Source organism: Pinus tabuliformis, chromosome 6 (genome assembly GCF_031772625.1).
Source record: "Pinus tabuliformis cultivar Carrire ecotype Pingquan chromosome 6, CPIR1, whole genome shotgun sequence".
In the NCBI taxonomy this organism is placed as follows: domain Eukaryota; kingdom Viridiplantae; phylum Streptophyta; class Pinopsida; order Pinales; family Pinaceae; genus Pinus; species Pinus tabuliformis.
In genome coordinates this window covers 1,764,854,552-1,764,873,594 of record NC_142292.1, presented here as the reverse complement: position 1 = coordinate 1,764,873,594, position 19,043 = coordinate 1,764,854,552, and the positions used below count along the sequence as shown (strand labels likewise).

Below are 19,043 nucleotides of genomic sequence, written 5' to 3'. Positions count from 1 at the left end.
TCCATGCGCTGAAACTTGTTCTTCTGGTTTTCTCTCTTCTGCTTTCTCTAACCTTGAAAGCAATTGACCAACATTCTCTGCCATTGAATAAAAGGTTTTGCGGAAATTACGCTCCTCTTCAAGACGAGCCTCTTCATCTGCCATGTTTCTCCTTCGATGTGCACGCTCTGCTTCAGGATTGAAATACTTTGGTTTCTCTTCGCCTCTTTGGAACATGTTTCTTGTTAGAATAGAAACATACAATTAACATCTAAAAAAAGATCTGCTCTGATACCACTTGATCCAAAATCTTTTGCTTATAGATGCGTTAAAAAATTACACGCATAAATTATAGCTTAACAGAGAAAACGTAATGTGCACATGAGACAAGAGGAGAAACACATAAAACATGAAAGAAGACAACAAGACTTGATAATGGAGTTCGTCCGACTTGGACTACGTCTCCGGGCCCTGCTTGATCAATGGGGAAGCCTTCATTCATTAAGTGGCATGAAAAAGAAGAATACAAACATTAGTGACAAAAAGGAGTCTTATACCTCCATACTGAAAAATAGCCGAAAAATGCAGAACTCTGATGGAGAAATGGACAACACCATTGCATTCGTAGCGTCGAGAAGTGCTAAAACCATAAAAAATTTGTCAAATTATGACAAAGTGAAAATTTGACCCTCCTGCAAAATTCTACCTCGAACTGCGTGCACTGCCTCCTCTGCCTGAGCACACTGAAAACTGCATTTTAAATAAAATATCGGTGGTAGATTTTGCCAATTTGTCTATTAGCAGAGTTGGTTAAGGTTTCCGGTTCATATGGAGGAGGTCGAGCGGTCAAACCCCGCCTCGTCTTTGTGATCCGAATGGAAAATGGCATCAACCCATGGTACTCATCCACCCATATTATTCATTGACCCATGGAATTTACCCATGGTATTGTAAATGGCATCTGCCCGTGGTATTGTAAAATCCACCCATGGTATTCATTCACCCATGGAATTTACCCATGGTATTGTAAATGGCATCTGCCCGTGGTATTGTAAAATCCACCCATGGTATTCATTCACCCATGGAATTGACCCGTGGTATTGTAACTGAAAAATACTATAAGTAACAAGTCACATTTTGTAAAAAGACAGATTGTCCGCCACAATGTAGCCTTTACAGTTCAGAGGCATGTAGCCACCACATCTCTTCTCAGAGATAAGCTACCATCGCCCTAGCTGGTTTATTTCCATTACTATTTTAAATAAAAGTTTCTTGGTTTTGTTTAAAATAGTAATGGAAATAAACCAGCTAGGGCGATGGTAGCTTATCTCTGAGAAGAGATGTGGTGGCTACATGCCTCTGAACTATAAAGGCTACATTGTGGCGGACAATCTATCCTTTTACAAAATGTGACTTGTTACTTATAGTATTTTTCAGTTACAATACCACGGGTCAATTCCATAGGTGAATGAATCCCATGGGTGGATTTTACAATACCATGGGCAGATGCCATTTACAATACCATGGGTAAATTCCATGGGTGAATGAATACCATGGGGGGATTTTACAATACCACGGGCAGATGCCATTTACAATACCATGGGTCAATGAATAATATGGGTGGATGAGCGCTATGGGTTGATGCCATTTTCCATTCAGATCACTTTGTTTCATACATTGAAACAAAAATATTTTAAAATTAAGTTTCGGTTGGGCCGGGCCCACCTTGGGCGGCTCGCCCACCGTACCCACCTCCATCTCTGTAATTTTTTAATGGGCAGTTGGCCCTACCCAACTCCGCATTATTTGCTTTATGTGCCTTGTGGTTTCATTGAGGTTCCGTGGGATGGTTTACATTAAATGGGTTGGCCCACCCAACTCCCGTGACCTCTAATGTATGGTGACCGTTGGGATGGATCCGTGGGAGGGGCCAGGGGTCATGGCTCGCCCCTCCACCATTAAATTTGTTATGTGCAGATGAGGGTTAGGTTGGTGGGGTTGGTGGCCCGCCGCCTCCTTTTTTATATATATATATTTTGTTTTAAAAAACAAATTGTGCCATTTTGAAAATTTTGTTTTGGACCGTAGGAGTCTTTTTAACTAGGCCACGATTTTGCCCGAAATCTGGCCGGAGTTGGCCGGATTCCGTCTGCCGGAAAAGTGCAAATTGTGTCCTCGTTAAACTTGCCTAGTCATCAAAAGTCAACCCAACTTTGACTGCTTCTATCTCCTTCATCCATACTCGAATTGGAGTGTCGTTCGCACCATTGGAATCAAGGCAACGAGCACTTCGATTTGATGTCAAGTTCATTGCCTTTCCACCACTTTGAATTTTGAGCCTTTCCCATGCCACTGTGTTTGAAGATCCACCTGGATCAGAAGGGCTGTCAACCAACGGATTTTTTTTTTAAAATTTCAATTTTACTGAAGTCTAGACTTTCAATTTTAATGAAGTTTGGACTCCTATCTTAAACTTGTCTCCAACTCACCATAATGGTTACCCCTCTTCTTTTTATTATTCGTCGAGAAAGAGCAGTCTCGGAACCTTCCCTTTACATTTCACTTTGGATGTTACCTACAAAAGGGGTTTCATATGATGGCTCCCTGTCTTAAGACACCGTTAAACCCCCCCACTGCTAAGTTAGTGCTGCTTCAAGAAGACGACATTGTGGTGATCAGAGATTTCCAGGGGCGGGTGAAGGTAGCACAAATATTAAGAGAAAGTCCCAGATTTTTCGTCTGCCATGCCGATTCAATGCGTTTCAATGAGTATGTTTCTCTGCTTTCTGTAGAGCATGAAATGCAGATGGAGCACCTCTATTTTATGCTTCTTGTAATCAGACTGCAGAATCCTCTCACAACCTCTAATATGGCTGCCCTAGCCATAAAAACCAGCGTTGCCATGGATTGAAGCCACATCTCCTCCAAACTCATTGATTTATATCTTTTGTTTGGAGCGCCCAAGTTGGAGATGAATGTAGAGATGAGCGATCATAATGGAAGAATGAGGAATGCGTTGATAAATTCGAGAGGGAAAATGGGCATGATGGACTCCATCCCTACGACGCCGGCATGGGAACAATGAGAAGGAATCTGAGAACTATTGAGGAGGCGGCCTTCGGTTATTGACATAACAATTTCACTTTTCAGCTCCTTATAAGTAAAACTTATCCTCCATAGATGCTCTTGGTTAGAATCAAGTTTGAAATTAGATTTCCCTCCAAACTCAGTCCTGAGGAGAAGGCTGGAATCAAGAGAATTTTGGGAGGCCATGCTTGACATTGTTGTTTCAAGTTGTGCCTTTTTTATTGTAGATACTTAACAAGACTGAAATAGATATAAAAAAAATAATTGATTGTAGTTGCTAGTACCTCCACCAAATTGTAAAAGTTACCATTTGTATATCTTCTAAGTGAGCTGAAATAAGTGGCCAGAGCTATATCTACCTTTTTTATTGAGTCCTACCATTTATCAAATGCATTCCTTTTCTGTGTTGATTTTGTACAACTTGCTGTATTGCCAAGTTTTTTTGCCAATTTTTGGCCTTGGCTTTCTTAGCATGTCCATAAAATAGATCATAACTACCACTATATTGCAATGACATTGCTTGTACCTATAGATTATGCCAATTCTTATGAAACTTCCGTATTATTTAACTTCAGTGGTGTAACAACGATGTAAGTAGTTCCAAGCTGATGATATGATTTACTTTCTATACACTTAACACGAAGACAATACAACCATCCAAAGCTTTTGGTATGATTTTGAATCTAGCTAACCACGTCTCAACAAAAGTTTTTCAGACATGAAGGAAAAATGAATAGAAATTTTTCAGTGGTCTTAGTGTTCACATTTCTTTGGCAAAATGCGTATTGAATCTTCAAATGCCACATCTATTTTACTCATCATTGGAAAACTACCGAAGGCACTCTTTCAGTCCAATGTAGCATGTTTGTAATTACAAATCCCATTAACCGTAATTTGATCATCTATCGACATCATTACCTTTTACTATTTGAATAACATTGTATTTCTTACATATATGTTCTTCACTATTCATATCAATGTAATAGCAATTTCCCATACCACATTAAATGAATCTTGGAACAGTAGCATTTGTACTGTGAAATCATCTTATTGAGGCTCTTCTGCCCCATGTTTGAAGAGTTTAATCTTTAATTGCAGGTTGAGATGTAAAGTTTTTCTTTCATCACAATTACAAATTTTTTTGCGTGTTTGAAATTCACTTGTCTGTTACAATGCGTATAAATTATATGATGAATATTGGACTTGTAGCTGTGCTGGAAGGGGCTATTATTCTTGATAAACTGAGGAATATCTTTCATCTTGCAAAATTGTAAAGACATTGACAACCAATAGTATGTTGTCTTGGAACTACCTTTGCCAGAATGTTTTTCTTGGACAAGCTTACACTAATCAAAATTTATTTTTATCTATGAAATGGGTGGTTTCCCCTTACCTTCCAACAATGGAATTGAGGCAGTGAATGAAATTTCAAAGATTTTTTTTTTTAGGTTTTCTAACAAGGACAAATCTAGTGTCTATTATTTTATATTCCCAGAGTTGTTTGACTACTACGAATAATTCATCTCGGCTCTATTCAATGATTTCCTTTTTGGCAGAAGGCTCACCCCTAAAGATCCAGATCCCCTTTTCGAAAGGAAAACATTGATTCCCAGGTGGGTTCCTCCTAAATTGAAGGGGGCCTCTTAAAACAAAATTTGCTTACCATCTCACTGCTTTTACTAATTATCCTAAGCTCAAACCCATGTATGATATGTGATGAAATAAAGTTCTATGTGAATTTTCTGGGGAGAAGAAGAATGAGTGTACAGGGACCACGTTTTTGCTTACAACTGATAAAGAATGATAAATACTAAGTAGATAAGTGCAGGTACCCTTAATTTCCTTAAACATACTTCTATGTCATGTGAGCTAACTGGTTATAGGTCTAAGTAATTGGTTTATTGGAAAGCACATGGACTACTAGATAAATAGAACAAATGCACAATTGCAAGTATGATACACAATAGATCTAATTTGCATTAGTCACATAGGGGAGGGATAAGCTACATAGATGATAGGAGTAAAAGGGAAAACTATATTTAGACACAAATAATTATGTATTGGGTGATTGGCCAAGCTAGTTGAGTAGTTATTACCTAACAAAATGATTATTTAATTACAACATTTCTTGTCTGTTAGTACTTATGTGGATCACCTTTCAATGAGGGATCAATGTTCCTCATCTAATTCTAAAGATGGAAGTACTATACTGACATTTTCTTGTTAGTTGGATGATGTAGGAGCATAATCAGGCATGAATATTTCTCGCTAGAATTTGAAAGTTGTTTCTCAAATGTAGGGAATTTCAGGGTTTATTTAGATCAATGTATATTCTTAAACAAAATCTAGCTTGAATTAGAAGTGACAAAATATTGAGAAGCCATAATTTTGAACCATGAAAGCTATATTGAAGCTCATCCTAAATTTTTAGTCTGGATTATTCAAGATTATGTTGGAATGAGTAGATTGCAAGTAATATATAATGCTACTTTACAATTGTATATAATCCCAAATAAGTTTACAAAATGAAAATGGCCTTATTATACATTCAAAGAGAAACCGTTTTACAACTTTTGCCAAAGTCTACCATTTATAGTTCTTGAGAAAGTCTGGAATTGCAATTTGGTAGAGAAAATTCTCAAAATTTGATCAAGCTGCAGCCATACCGATAATGGCAGAGATGGAAAATTTGAATAATTTTCTCTGAATATAAGTTATATCTTCTTGCAATGATTGAATTCTCCTTCAAAGCTACTGGAAGCAATTTTTATGATCCTTGTTTCATGCCAAACGTGCAGTATGTTCCTATAAATATTCTTTGTTGTTCATGTCCATCAATCTACCAATCAAACAACAAGTGAAGTGTCAACTTAGAGACAATACTCCAAGATACAAATACTGAAGATTTTGGTGTTCATTCTTTCACGACAGGCATGGGGTAAAACTATTATCATAATATGATCTCTGCTAAAATACTAGCTTAGATCCATCTTAACTCTAGAGTTTTCTGGGCTCTAATGATATTGAGTTTAGTATGAATCATTGTGGGAATTCATAAAAAACTGGAGCTTAATCATTGTGTTGAGGTTCTTCTAGTTTTTCTAAGGGATTGGGTTTGGTAATGGATAATAGGAGGTTGCATGAGATGTAACAAGATTGAAGCTTTGCGCTAGAATGAGCCTGAATTTTATTTGTTTTGCTATAAATCTGAAGGTTCTTATAGGTTTTCCTAGCCATAATAGTATGAGATTTTGTGGAGATGATTATGAGAATTCATGATATCTAAGATGTATCAAAGATTTGAAGATTTTCATTTGATTGTGAAGTAGTTTTTGATCAAGTCCTAAATCATTATTGAGTTTTACGTGGTTATGTGCTATATTGAGGAATATCTATATTGATCCAAACATGGGGTTTAATTCATCAGTAGACCACCTTGACAGGGTTCCAGATTCACTTTTGTTGCCTATATTCAACAAATTTGGTGATATTAAGACCTTGGGATGATGTTGTGTAGTTTCAAAGAGGTTCTCTAGTATAGTCCCCCAAGTGCAAACTGTGGTACTTAAGGTGGACTACGTTATATCCAATGAAGAAACCAACCTTAACAATAGTGGTAAAAACAGGAGGATATGGAGCTATTTGATGAGAATCATGATGGGGACTAGGTAGGATTGTTAGGCCATGGCAAACATTGCAACATGTTTTGGGCCCAAAGAAATCCATGGTTGTAAAGGTTTCCCATCATTCTCGCGGTGAGGTTTTAAAGAATTTGAAGGAAGTGTAGAATCTAAGGATTGAATTGCCTAGCAGGGAACTCGAAATTGATCAATCAACACACCCTTTGATCTTTCAAAACTTTCACTAGAAATGGAAGACTCTTTATGTCCTGCTATGATCTTGGCTAAGGAGTAGTCTCCCCTTATCCGTGAGTCTCAACTCTTGCTAAATCATAAGATTTGGTATATGTGGCTTGCAGGTTGGTGGAAATACTCTTGGAATACTCTTGGTGTTATAGTGGTAGCCACGAGGGTTGATTCGGGGTTTCCCTTAGATTAGTCTAAGCAGTTACCGATTTACCATGTGTTAAAAAAGCCCCAAGATTAATCTAAGTAGTTATCCATTTACCATGTGTTCAAAAAAAAAAAAAAAAGAAGATAATTCACTGTTGTCAATTAAATAGCTTTTTTTTTATGCTTTTCATTATGGAAAGGCCACTAGAATATATGCCCTTCTAAATGAAATTAAGACATGCCATTCAAATTTGATCACTAGTTACAACTCATTCTATTCTCCATACAATCATTGTATTTTTATGCATAAAATTATAATATGTTTTTTTAATCATAAGATCGCATTTGGAGAAATATATGAAGGAATCCATTAAACGAGGATGAACTATGTTTAGTCACAATACCAGAGATAGCGTTCATGCCAAGGCTCAAGCTATGCATACGCATTGAACTAGTAGGAGATAAATTCGTTATAAAAATCTCAAAAACCTCAAAAATAAAATAAAAATAAGTCATTTCTTTATTTTTCCAAATTTCAGGGAAATCATTTTTTTCAAATCACGGGTTCATCGACACGAAAACCAAACTCTGGGAATGCGTGTAGAGCAGTAGTGGCCAGCGAGGAGCAGTATTAAAGGCAAATTTATCCAGTCGTTGACTTTTGCAGAGCATTACAGCCCGAGATGTGTTCACTGCTAATTTGCTCAGAAAAACAAAGCCCTCGGAAAACGTGTCAACTAGGTGAAATATGAACACTCTTATACTATGTAGTTGGTAATGTGTACTTTAAATATAAAAAAAATTCTATCTAGTTTTATTCGAAAATCTATAATAATTGAGTTTTCAGATCAGAAATGGGATAGAATTTATTCCGAAGAAATAGGACAGTGTTTGTAGACTGATTCATGCTATTATTTAAGCAATAAGGACAGATTTTTAAAGTTGTCAGCAATAAAAAAATTTGCTTGGTTTTATTAGAAAATCTATCATAATTGAGATGTCAAACCAGAAATGGATAATCTTTACTCACAAGAAATAGGACAATTTTTATTGACTATTATCTGCAGACTGATTCATGGCTATTATTCAAGGAATAAAGACAGACTTTTAAAGCTGTCAAATATTTTGGGTATTGGGTGGTTAACCTATTTTATTACTTCAGAGCAAGAGGAACTCTTCACCAAGCAAAAATAGAGTTAGAATATTCTATTTCTCTCTCTCTCTATATATATATTGACCATTATGTACACACTAATTCATGGCTATTATTCAAGGAATAAAGGCAGACTTTGAAAGCTGTCAAATACATTTGGGTATTGGGTGGTTAACCTATTTTTTTATTACTTCAGAGCAAGAAAAACTCTTAACCAAGCAAAAATAGAATTAGAATATTCTATTTCCATACCACAAATTTGGGCAGAGAGTAGATTTTTTGCAGAAAATTCAGTATTTTTTTTTCAAAAATGGAGTGTTTGAATTATTTTGTTGATGGTGGAAATGGATTTAGCACCACCAAGAACACCTCAGGCACCCAGAATCCTGAAGTTTGACACTTGTAACCCAAATCTTCAAAAAAATATGTGGGATTTTGTCATAATCTTGCTTGAATTTACATTATTTTCCAGAATTTGAGGGTTCTTTAGACTACACTTACATATAATAATCATATAATATGTAAGACACCTAATCAAGAATGCAATTTAATTGTTTTATGTTTTGGTTATTTTAATAAGAATTTAGATATTAATTTTAATGAGATTGTAATTTTTAGTTATTAAAACTGTATTTTCAAATATAAAAATAGGTTTAGAGATTTGAAAAATCTTGGAGATGCTTAAAAACCACAAAACTCAAACTTATAATTTTTACAAACTTCTAGCTCTAACACATATTTGTAAAATTTTCTATAAAAATTAGCCAAAATATATTAACAAAACCAAAATACTAAAAAAATAGATTATATTAATAACTAGTTTAAAAATATTCACTTTAAAAACTTTTAATTAACATGTAAATTACTCAACTATTTAAACTAACCCATTGAAATCTCCAATACCATAAAAATTAATATTATATAATAAAATATAATGTATTTTCCTTAATAATTTTAATTTCCAATTCTCTCATCCTTCCATGCAATAATAAGTAATATTATACAATAAAATATAATATATTTTTCTTAATAATTCTACTTCTTTAAGTTTTTTTTTTTTTTTTTCAATGGTGGTTCACGGGCACAGAGTGGGCGCTACATCCACCGTAGGAACACGGGGCAGTTCCACCCGAAGGGATCTGCTCGTTGGCCATAAACAGACCTAACCCCGAGGGCGTCGAGGAGATTTGACCCCGTGACCTCCCAAACCGGAGGTACTTCGCAGCGGGAACTCGACCATTTGAGCTATCCCTTGGGGCTTACTTCTTTAAGTTACATAACAATGTTTTTAATTTTTTTTTAATCAAAATGGGAAATAACCATCATTTTACTTTTTTAAAATCAAAATGGAAATTTGTATTTGTATGCAAGTTTGTGACTACATAGTAGCAAATACATAGCTATATCTTAAAAATAATTTCCTTGAGCCTTCTTATCCAACAAGACTACAAATCTTTCTAAGACTCCAAATTAGACAACCAAAAACGTTGTTGTCTAGGTATATACATTTAAAATTTGACCTACCAAAAGACAAAATTTACATGTCATACTATAATTGATTGATAATGCAATCTTTCGTAACTTTGTAATGACAATCCATTTAGCTCTAAGGAATGGTAATACCAATTCATTAAGCTTTAAGGAACAAGGAAAGACCATTGATTTTTAGATCTCCCAATCTTGATTTACACCCTTCATTAGCACATAAGTCCACATTTTTATTGAGATCATGAAAAATATGGAAATACAACAATGAAGAGAACCATTCTCCTACTTTCCTAATTATTTTCATAGGACTTTTTAATGTGTTGTCCCTTAGAAATAAGCCCTTCACCAAACGTTGAATAAAAAGGAGAGAGTCTCCCAAAACAGTGAGAGAAACTATTTGTTTTTCTTTGGCTAACTAAATCCCTTGGTAGAGGGCTTAAACTTGAGCTTGGTTGTTTTTCATGCATCCTAAACCCCATGAATATTCTGCAACTTTAACTTTGCTATAGAGTACTATAACTTAATTACAAATGGACAACATTTATGAGGTGTAGACCAGTTGGTTTGTGTGGGGTTTAGTCATGGGCAGGGATTGAGGATGGAAGCCACATTGGGGGAATTAAAATTCTCGTTATAGGTGAATTGGTAGTAGCCCTAGCCTAGGCTTTGTAATAGATCTGACCTGCAAATATATGAAAATAGAAATATGCCCAAAAATAACAAAATCTGAATATAGAAATCCTTCTCTTTATTAATCAACACCCTTGAACTGGGGTAACACCATACAATCACTCCTTAAGGAAGGAGAACACTCCACAAACCATATGCTTGCCAATACAATAATCCTTGACCTATCCCAATGGGGAGTCTCTAGCCCCTATATAGGCTTCATACATAAAATACCATGGGCTATTACCATGAGTCTCTCAATACCATATATCTAATACAATGGGCTTATCACATTATATCTAATACATGAAGCTTCAAGTGATGGAATATCTTTTATTAATTTCTCTACTATTGGTGCTTGAGTGGTGTCTGGTGCTTTTTCTAGTATCTGGTTTGATGTTTGTGTTTGGTTGTTGACCATCATAGGCTCATCATCTCACGTCCCAGTGTCATTAGAGATTTGTGCTTCTGCCTCCATAGTCGCTACCTGGGTCTTAATGGAAATATCCTGCAATGTAATTTTCTTCTTTTTATACTAGAGCTTCATGAATTTTTTCTGCACATTAATATTGACAGTACACATAGATTCCATCCAAGGATATCCCAAAACAACTTCCATATTATCCATATCTGAAGTATAAAAATCACAATGCAACACATACTTATCCATAGAAAGCTTCAAATCTTTATAAATTTGAACATCTTCTTTATCAACTTGTGACTTTGCAATATGTTTTGCTGAAACTTGTAATTTTTTTGTTACATTCACATTGATTAAATTATACTTGCAACTATGATTGATAGACACAATGATCTTCTCCTTTTGAATACATCCATCAACTTCTAATTTAAAGGAGATACCAGCAGAAAATAACCCTTTAGGTTTCTTATTTTATTTATTTCTAGTGTGAGACCATTTGTCCAAAAAGAGTTTTTCAATTTCGCCAGAACAATATAACTTCAGAATCTCACTGTCAAGTGATTTCCACCATATAGCAGCCTCTCCTTTCAAATAATATCTATGGAGTCCTTCCAACACCATGGCAGGTCACACTTTTGAGATTGTATGAATTTTTCAATAGTCGGCCCATCATATTTTCCTGTAAAAAACATCTTGCTAGAAGCCATGAAGAGGGTTTTGAAAAAATCACTCGAAAAATAAAAATGGACACAACTCGATCAATATGGCGCAGAATCCTTATTATAACATGTTTTTTGAAATTGAACGACCATTTTGTATCTTCTCATGTGATATAAATCTCTATCTAGACACTTTGGAAATTTAGATTCGCTCTGCAACTGTCCCACCATAAAAAAATTCTGAAAAAAAGAGTTGATTTTAAATCAGCGATATCTCCCTCATCCAGACTCCGATTTGACCAAATATTTTTATTTTTTTAAATTGGGTAATTTTCAAGAAGATCTCAGATCTGCAATTAGTTTCTCAAAACTCCCCACAAAAACTACAAAAATTGACTGGAGATCCACCGTCTACGAATTGTCATCAAAAAAATTCTGCAACACAACTGATTTTTAAATCACCAATATCTCCCTCATTTGGACTCCGGTTTGGCTGATTGTTTATTTGAATTTGGGTATTTTTTCGCAAAGAATCCATATCTGTAATTTGTTTCTGCAAATTTTGTAAAAGAAGTTTCAGTTCTGATATGAAAACTCGCTGCCCCAAAAATTCCTACAAAAAATAAAAATAAAAAATCTCTCCGCTTTGCCCAAGAAAATGCTATGATACCACTTGTAGTAGATATGACCTGCAAATATATGAAAATATAAATATGCCAAAAAATAACAAGATTTGAATATGGAAATGCTTCTCTTTATTAATCAAAACCCTTGAGGTAGGGTAACACCATCCAATCACTCCTTAAGGAATGAGAACACTCCACAAGCCATATGCTTGCAAATACAATAATCCTTATCTTATCCCAATGGGGAGTCTCTAGCCCCTATATACACTTCAAACCGAAAGAAACAATAGTGGGGTCTGAGTGGAATAGGCGGGTGGCCACCAATATCCACCTGGATCAATCCTCACCCCTGAGGAATCAATAGTCCCCATTGTGTTCAATGACTCCATGAGATGGGGAAACTTCTGCTAAACTTGGTACTTAGTGAGCCACTTTCATTGGTGAAGGAATTGGCCAACTTTGACAACTCGATACAGTTGGATCTTCTACTAGCGAGTGTTCTTGATCTGTGTGTACATGATCCAATCAACTGTGGCATATTTGATGTTAGATGGATTTAGATCTATTGGTGTGAGTTGTTGTGTAATGTCTGATGTGTCTAGTAATGGTGTAAGTATGGACAGAAGCAGACCACATTAAAGACTGGCTGCAGGCCAAGGAATGACGGAAAGTTGAGATCAAAATAATTGTCTCCTACAACCTTAGTGATGGTGTAAGGCCCATATCAGAGTGGGTGAAGCTTGCGGTTGGCCCCACCAAGGTGCTCCTACAAATGTAACCAAATTTTTTCACCCACCTAGAACTTGTACGAAACTCGATGTTGATCATGATGTTGTTTGTACTTAGAATTTCCTCTATCTAATAGGTCATGGAGCTGCTGGTAAATGTGATGAATGCGTTCAATGAAGCGGGTGGCTTTTTCAGTTCCAGATTGGACATGAGTCAAATCTTCCTAAGTAGTTGCAAGTGGTATGGAAACATCAATGGGATGTAGTGGCTGGAATCCCAACCCCACCTGAAAGAGGTTGTGACCTGTTGAGCTATGGAGAGCTCTGCTATAACTATGTTGAACATAGGGGAGGATTTCATCCCATAACCCTGTTGACGACTTCTGATGAGCCCCAGAAATGGGTAACTATATGGGCTCATTCTGCCTCTTATTTCGATTTAATCCACCATTCTCAGTATTTTTGTGCATTTTTTTGAATATATTTATGTTAATAGAGTGAATTGGGTTAGTCACTTTGCCATGTAGTCTAATAAGTGTTTATTGCAGATTTTTTGGACAATTTTGGACAAGGACCAGGAATTTATGAGCAAAATGGCAGCCAAACTCGAGGAAACAGGGAAGAGGACTTGTAGGAGGGGTGTCTCCTTCATTAATGACCCATTTCCTCAAATCCTCCATCAACAACTCGAAGTACAAAAGTCCACATTAATGATTCCAAGGGGCAGCCGAGCAAGTCAAGTAGGACTGCTGTTATCTTCAGTTCTAGGAAGCCGAGTTCCTTAATTTTAGGAGGACTGTTGGGAGTCCCCATTTGTATAAATAATAAGGCTTTGAGCCTAAGTAGGTTAGCCAATTCTTAATATATTTTTGCACTTTTGTGTAGCCTTGTACTCAGCTCATTTTCGAGCTCTTTTTTAAGATAGTTTATGTGACGTAACTGCTATTTTTTTGATAAATGAAGATGAAACAGTTTTTGAGCCAGCACTAATCTTTTCCAGAGGGTTGAAACTCTTGGATTAGGGCCCAACCCAAGCTTCCCAGCACCTCCTTTGTGTATTTATATGTTTTTTCTTTCATTCATGAGATAATTTCTGTTGTTTAGGTTCATCTTGCTTTGTTAAATTAGGTTGCTTTTGATGGCTAGAATAGTTGTTTTTGTTTCAAGTTGTCTAAGTAAGTTGTTGCAGTGACAGAAAAAGATCCAAAAATGCCAACAACAGGTATTGATCTCCTTTCTCCCTTCTTGGGACCATGGTTTGAGGTCAAGGCAGTACTGCTGCCACCAAAAACACAGTTTTTGCTCTTCCATGCAACTGCTAGTGTGATCCTTTGATTTGGAAAAGTTGATATTGGTCAAGATTTAATTGCTTATGTCATTCCATGTCCTTTTACCATATTTCTTTCACATGCTTTTTTGTTCATAAGGTACTGTTCAACATTTTCTGGTTTTAGGACAGAAATTAGGTTAAGATAAACAAAACTCTATTTTTTTTTAGTTCTTACTTTGGTAAGTTTTGAGAAGTAAATGTGCAGATCTCTTGCAGGACATCCCAACTCATAATTCCACCATAAAAAATCTAGCACTAGCTCACTTCTCCCCGATTTACCAATTCTTTTGCAACATTTTGCCAATCTGCCCTAATTTCTGTGTTTTTCCATCAAGCTGCTTTCTTTCCCCTTGAACAAATCCAACCATCTCCTTCGTCCCTGATCTTCCTTGACAAGTTATAGACCCCCCAACACCTTCATCTAGCCTTCATTTCCCCTCTCCCATAATTTTCCACCTTCAAACCTCCAAAAACCATTTTCGGCCTCCTCCTGTAAATCCTCCTGTAGAACCTCCTATAGATCCCCTGCAGCCTCCTGTAGAATTTCCTATGAGTGATTTTTCGAAGTCTGATCGCAATGGAAGTCTTCAAAAGGGTACTAGGGGCTTCTTAGGACCCCTCCACACCTTCCTCACCTTCTGCAAAAGCCAACTCCATCTCCCTTTGCCACCAAACCTCTGCACAACCACAACCAGTCAAAACACAAGCATAATAATTCCACATAAAAATGCTCAAAAGTACAAACAGATGATTTCTTCTCATTTCTCTTTAGAAGTAGCTTGAATAAATGCAATTTACCTTTTTAGTAGTCAATGGCACCAATTTCAGTAGTTTCCATTTCTTTTCTTGTAAAAGTAGGGTTAGTGGGTAAACTAGGGTTTGCTAGGGTTTGTGTTTCATTGCAGTTTCCCTTCTCTTTCTGCAAGTAGAATAGCCCCTATAGAGTTAGCTTTCTTCCATCACAATAGAAGCTTATTCTGAGAACTCATAGAAGTTGGCTTGAGCTCCTAGCGAATTTGCGCCAGCTGATCAAGTGACAGCCTACAGTAAGAGCTAGTACTTGTGCATACAACATTGTCGCTTCCAAGTTTGTTACGAACTACCAGGTTGATAAAAGTAAAGAAGGAAGCCCCATGAGTTGCAGCATTATTGCTGCAATACTGGAGCTCACCACTCTTTTTGGCACCATTGCCGGGGAAGCGTCAGAGTATTTTGTGATTACTGCTTTTCTTCTATTTTCTACTGGAACATTCTGCTAAGTAGTTTATTTCAGCAAAAGTAGAGTAGTTGTTTTATTTCAATTCTGCAAAAGTATATTAGGAATTTCCTGCTTTCATTTCCATTATGCAATTTCATTTCAACAAGCGTAGATTAGGCATTTCTTGCTTTCATTTCAATTCTGCAATTTCCATTCCAATAAAGTAGATTAGTCATTTCCTGCTTTCATTTCAATTCTGCAATTTCCATTCCAGCAAAGTAGATTAGTCATTTCCTGCTTTCATTTCAATTCAGAAATTTCGATTTCAGCAAGATTCATTTCAGTTAGTTGCAATTTGTTGTTCAATCCATTTCAATTTTGCAGGTACAGGCAAAAAAAAAAAAACAAACAAAAATCACCCAAAAAGAGATTTCCTTTCATGCCTCGTAGGAACGAAGACAATTCAGGAAAATTCCTACCCAGCACCCCCACCACATCACTAACTCACCCTTCTCTCTTCTTTGGTGGCAGTGATCCAGAAGAACCTATAGGTGAACCTCCAGAGATATACGAAGATCCCATAACAGAAGAAGAACAAGAAACCATTTCTCTTGAGACCATGGCTGAAAACAGAAACGTTAGAGGAAATGGGGAAATAATAGAAGGTGCCTTTCCTATCCGAGAGACCAATGGGGACACAAAAATGAAAAACATAAGTCCTTCAGCCTTACCTCACTTCCATGGATTGACTACCGAAGACCCTGATACCTTCTTGTTTGAGTTTGTTGTTCTCTGTCGAACCTATGACTATGTAGAAGACGAGCAGAAGTTGAAACTGTTTCCCTCTACCCTCAAGGATGCAACATTGCGCTGGTTCATGGGGTTACCTGGAAATAGTATCACAACTTGGGCCCAGATGTAGCAAGCCTTTAACAACAAATACCGGGACTATTGTAGGTCAAAGGATACCAAGGAAGAAATCTTCCAAATGACCATGGGAAGTGATGAATCTTTAGAAGACTATGAAGAGAGGTTTCAACTCAGTTATAAAAGGGCTAGGTGCACACTTGACCCCGAATCTCTGAAGTTGGTTCTACTCAGAGGAGTCCTTGAAGACCTTCTAGATACCCTCCATTTGCTGGCTGGGGGAGACATCTACCAATTGCCTTATGATGACATAAAGACTGTGTTTAGGAACCATTCTAGGTCAACTAGAAAGAGAGGTAGGGGAAGTCAACCTTTAGCTAGTACATCCTCATCCAGTTCATCCCTTAGAAACGAACTTGAGAATCGACTGGAAGATTTCAAGAGCGAGATGAGGCAGACTCTTGCCATGCAAATGGATACCTTGCATATCAAAAGGAAACAAGAGGAAGTCAAGAGGGCTTTGGCCATCTTTTGTCCCAGGTGCACTAGAAAGCATCCTAGGAACGAATGTCCATTGCACTCTATAGAAGTGTGTTTAGTTTGTGAAGAATACCATCTTACGAATCAGTGCCCTTCCTTGCCCGGAATTAAAGCTGCATATCAGGGGGCCAAAGGAGCCACTGAACCACTCTATTTCATGAACCAAAGGAGGCCTCATGGACCCAGACCTTACCAACAGGGAATGCAAGGGACATCCCAGACTTATTACAACCCCAATCAAGCCACTTCCATGCCTTCTTGGGGTCCCCCTGCTCATCCTTCCTTGTCCACATCCCCTCCTTGGTCATATCCTCCTCAATACCAGGCTCCACCAGTTGCTTATTCGTTTCACTCTTATGCTCAGCCATAGCCTCAGTGGAATGCACCTCATCAGGGGTGGAGGCCCCAGTACAACTCTCTTCCTGCTCTTTTGCCTCCACCACTTACTCAACCACAACCATTACCTCCTGATCCACCAAGATAGCCCCAAATACCTACTCAACCGAACCCAAACCTTCATAACAGACAGGCCCAACAGGTATATACTGGAGAAACATCATGCCCGACCTACGCTGTGGAGATTTAGGAGATTAACCTATGATCTGGGAAGGTTCTCCTAGATAGCCAACCTCCTCCTAAGGAGGATGAGGAAGAGAAATAGGAAAGTGAACCAAACGCCATTCCACCCTTTCTTGAGAGACTAACTGGAACCACATAGCCGACCCCAGAAGAAACTAAACTTCTGGGAGAATTGAAACAGTTATGTGTAAAGATACCACTTCTCCAAGCCATAAAAAATGTGCCCATATACAACAAGATGATCAAGGAGAAGTGCTTCAAACAGCCAGGCAGGCACAGGAGAGATGCTCCAACTATCAATGTCATAGGACAACCATCCAACCTGATGTTGGGGTAGGTAATCTGTCCAAAATATCTAGACCCTCGGAGTCCTGTAGTCGATGTCCACATCAATGGAACCATGATCCACCATACCCTAATTGATCTAAGGGCTACCATTAATGTGATGACCAAGGACACTATGCTCAAGCTCAACCTTCAAGGTTCCTTGACAAAGACCACAATAGTACTCCAACTAGCAGATCGCTCCACCGTGACCCCTGAGGGGATTATGGAAGATGTCATGGGCTCTATTGATTCTTGGGGGTACCTTGCTGATTTCCTGGTACTCCAACCAAAGGCAAAACTCTCTGGGTATCCTCCCATCCTTGGAAGACCTTGGTTGGCTACTGCAGATGCCTACATCAGTTGTCGAGCTGGGAACATGAAAATCAAGAACGGGCATATGTCCAAACAACTAGTCCTATATCCTCCTGCCCAACCTCTGTTAGAACATGATTTACCTCTTTGGTTGGAGGAGGAAGATGAGGATAAAGTTTATTTCGCACCATTGTGCACAATGGAAGCTACCATGGTGGGTCCACAAACCGAGGATGATATTATTCAGAACTTGATTCAGAATCCACCCCCCAGTGTGTTGCCATTAGAAGAGCTGGTGGAAGAAACCCAAGCTAATCCTTTAGTTGATCTCTGTGTGGCTGATCCGACCTCTCTCCGAGTTAAGAATGTGGAATTTGGCCCAGAAAGAACCTTGAAGATCAACTCATCCCTATCCACCTCTCAAGAGAAAGAACTGTGTAGCTTATTGAAAAATCACTTGGATGCTTTTGCTTGGAGCTATAAGGAGATGAAGGGAGTCCACCCTTCAATCTGTACTCATCACATTTACATTAAAGAAGATTGTAAACCATTCAAGCAGCCTCAAAGGAGGATGAATCCATCCCTTAAGGACATTGTCAAAGAAGAACTACAAAAGTTGTTGGATGCAGGATTCATCTACCCTATTTCTGACAGCGAATGGGTTTCTCCTTTGGTGCTAGTGCTAAAATGGGAAGTGGAGAATCTGTTTAGATTATCGGGAACTAAACAAGGCCACCGAGAAGGATCATTTCCCTTTGCCTTTCATAGATCAAGTGTTAGATGGCCTGGCAGGGAAGAAGTTCTTTTCCTTCCTAGATGGGTTTAGCGGGTACAACCAGATCTAAATCAGCCCGAAAGACCAAGATAAGACCACTTTCACTTGTCCTTGGGGTACTTTTTCATACCGAGTCCTTCCTTTTGGGTTGTGCAATGCTCCTGCCACTTTCCAGAGAGCAGTATTAAGCATATTTGATGAACTGGTTCATGACACAATGGAAATCTATATGGATGACTTTACCCCTTACGGTTCTAACTTCCAGGAAGCTTTGACTAACCAGGGAAAAGTT

General features: G+C 37.7%; 1 protein-coding gene across 1 annotated transcript; it reads left to right on the top strand.

Annotated features, from left to right (window-relative positions):
- The first annotated feature begins 2,575 nt into the window (after positions 1-2,575).
- LOC149266005 (uncharacterized) lies at positions 2,576-2,890 on the top strand. Its single transcript, XM_089406761.1, has one exon. The coding sequence runs from the start codon at positions 2,576-2,578 to the stop codon at positions 2,888-2,890; it is 315 nt and encodes a 104-aa protein (XP_089262887.1).
- Positions 2,891-19,043: the final 16,153 nt, after the last annotated feature.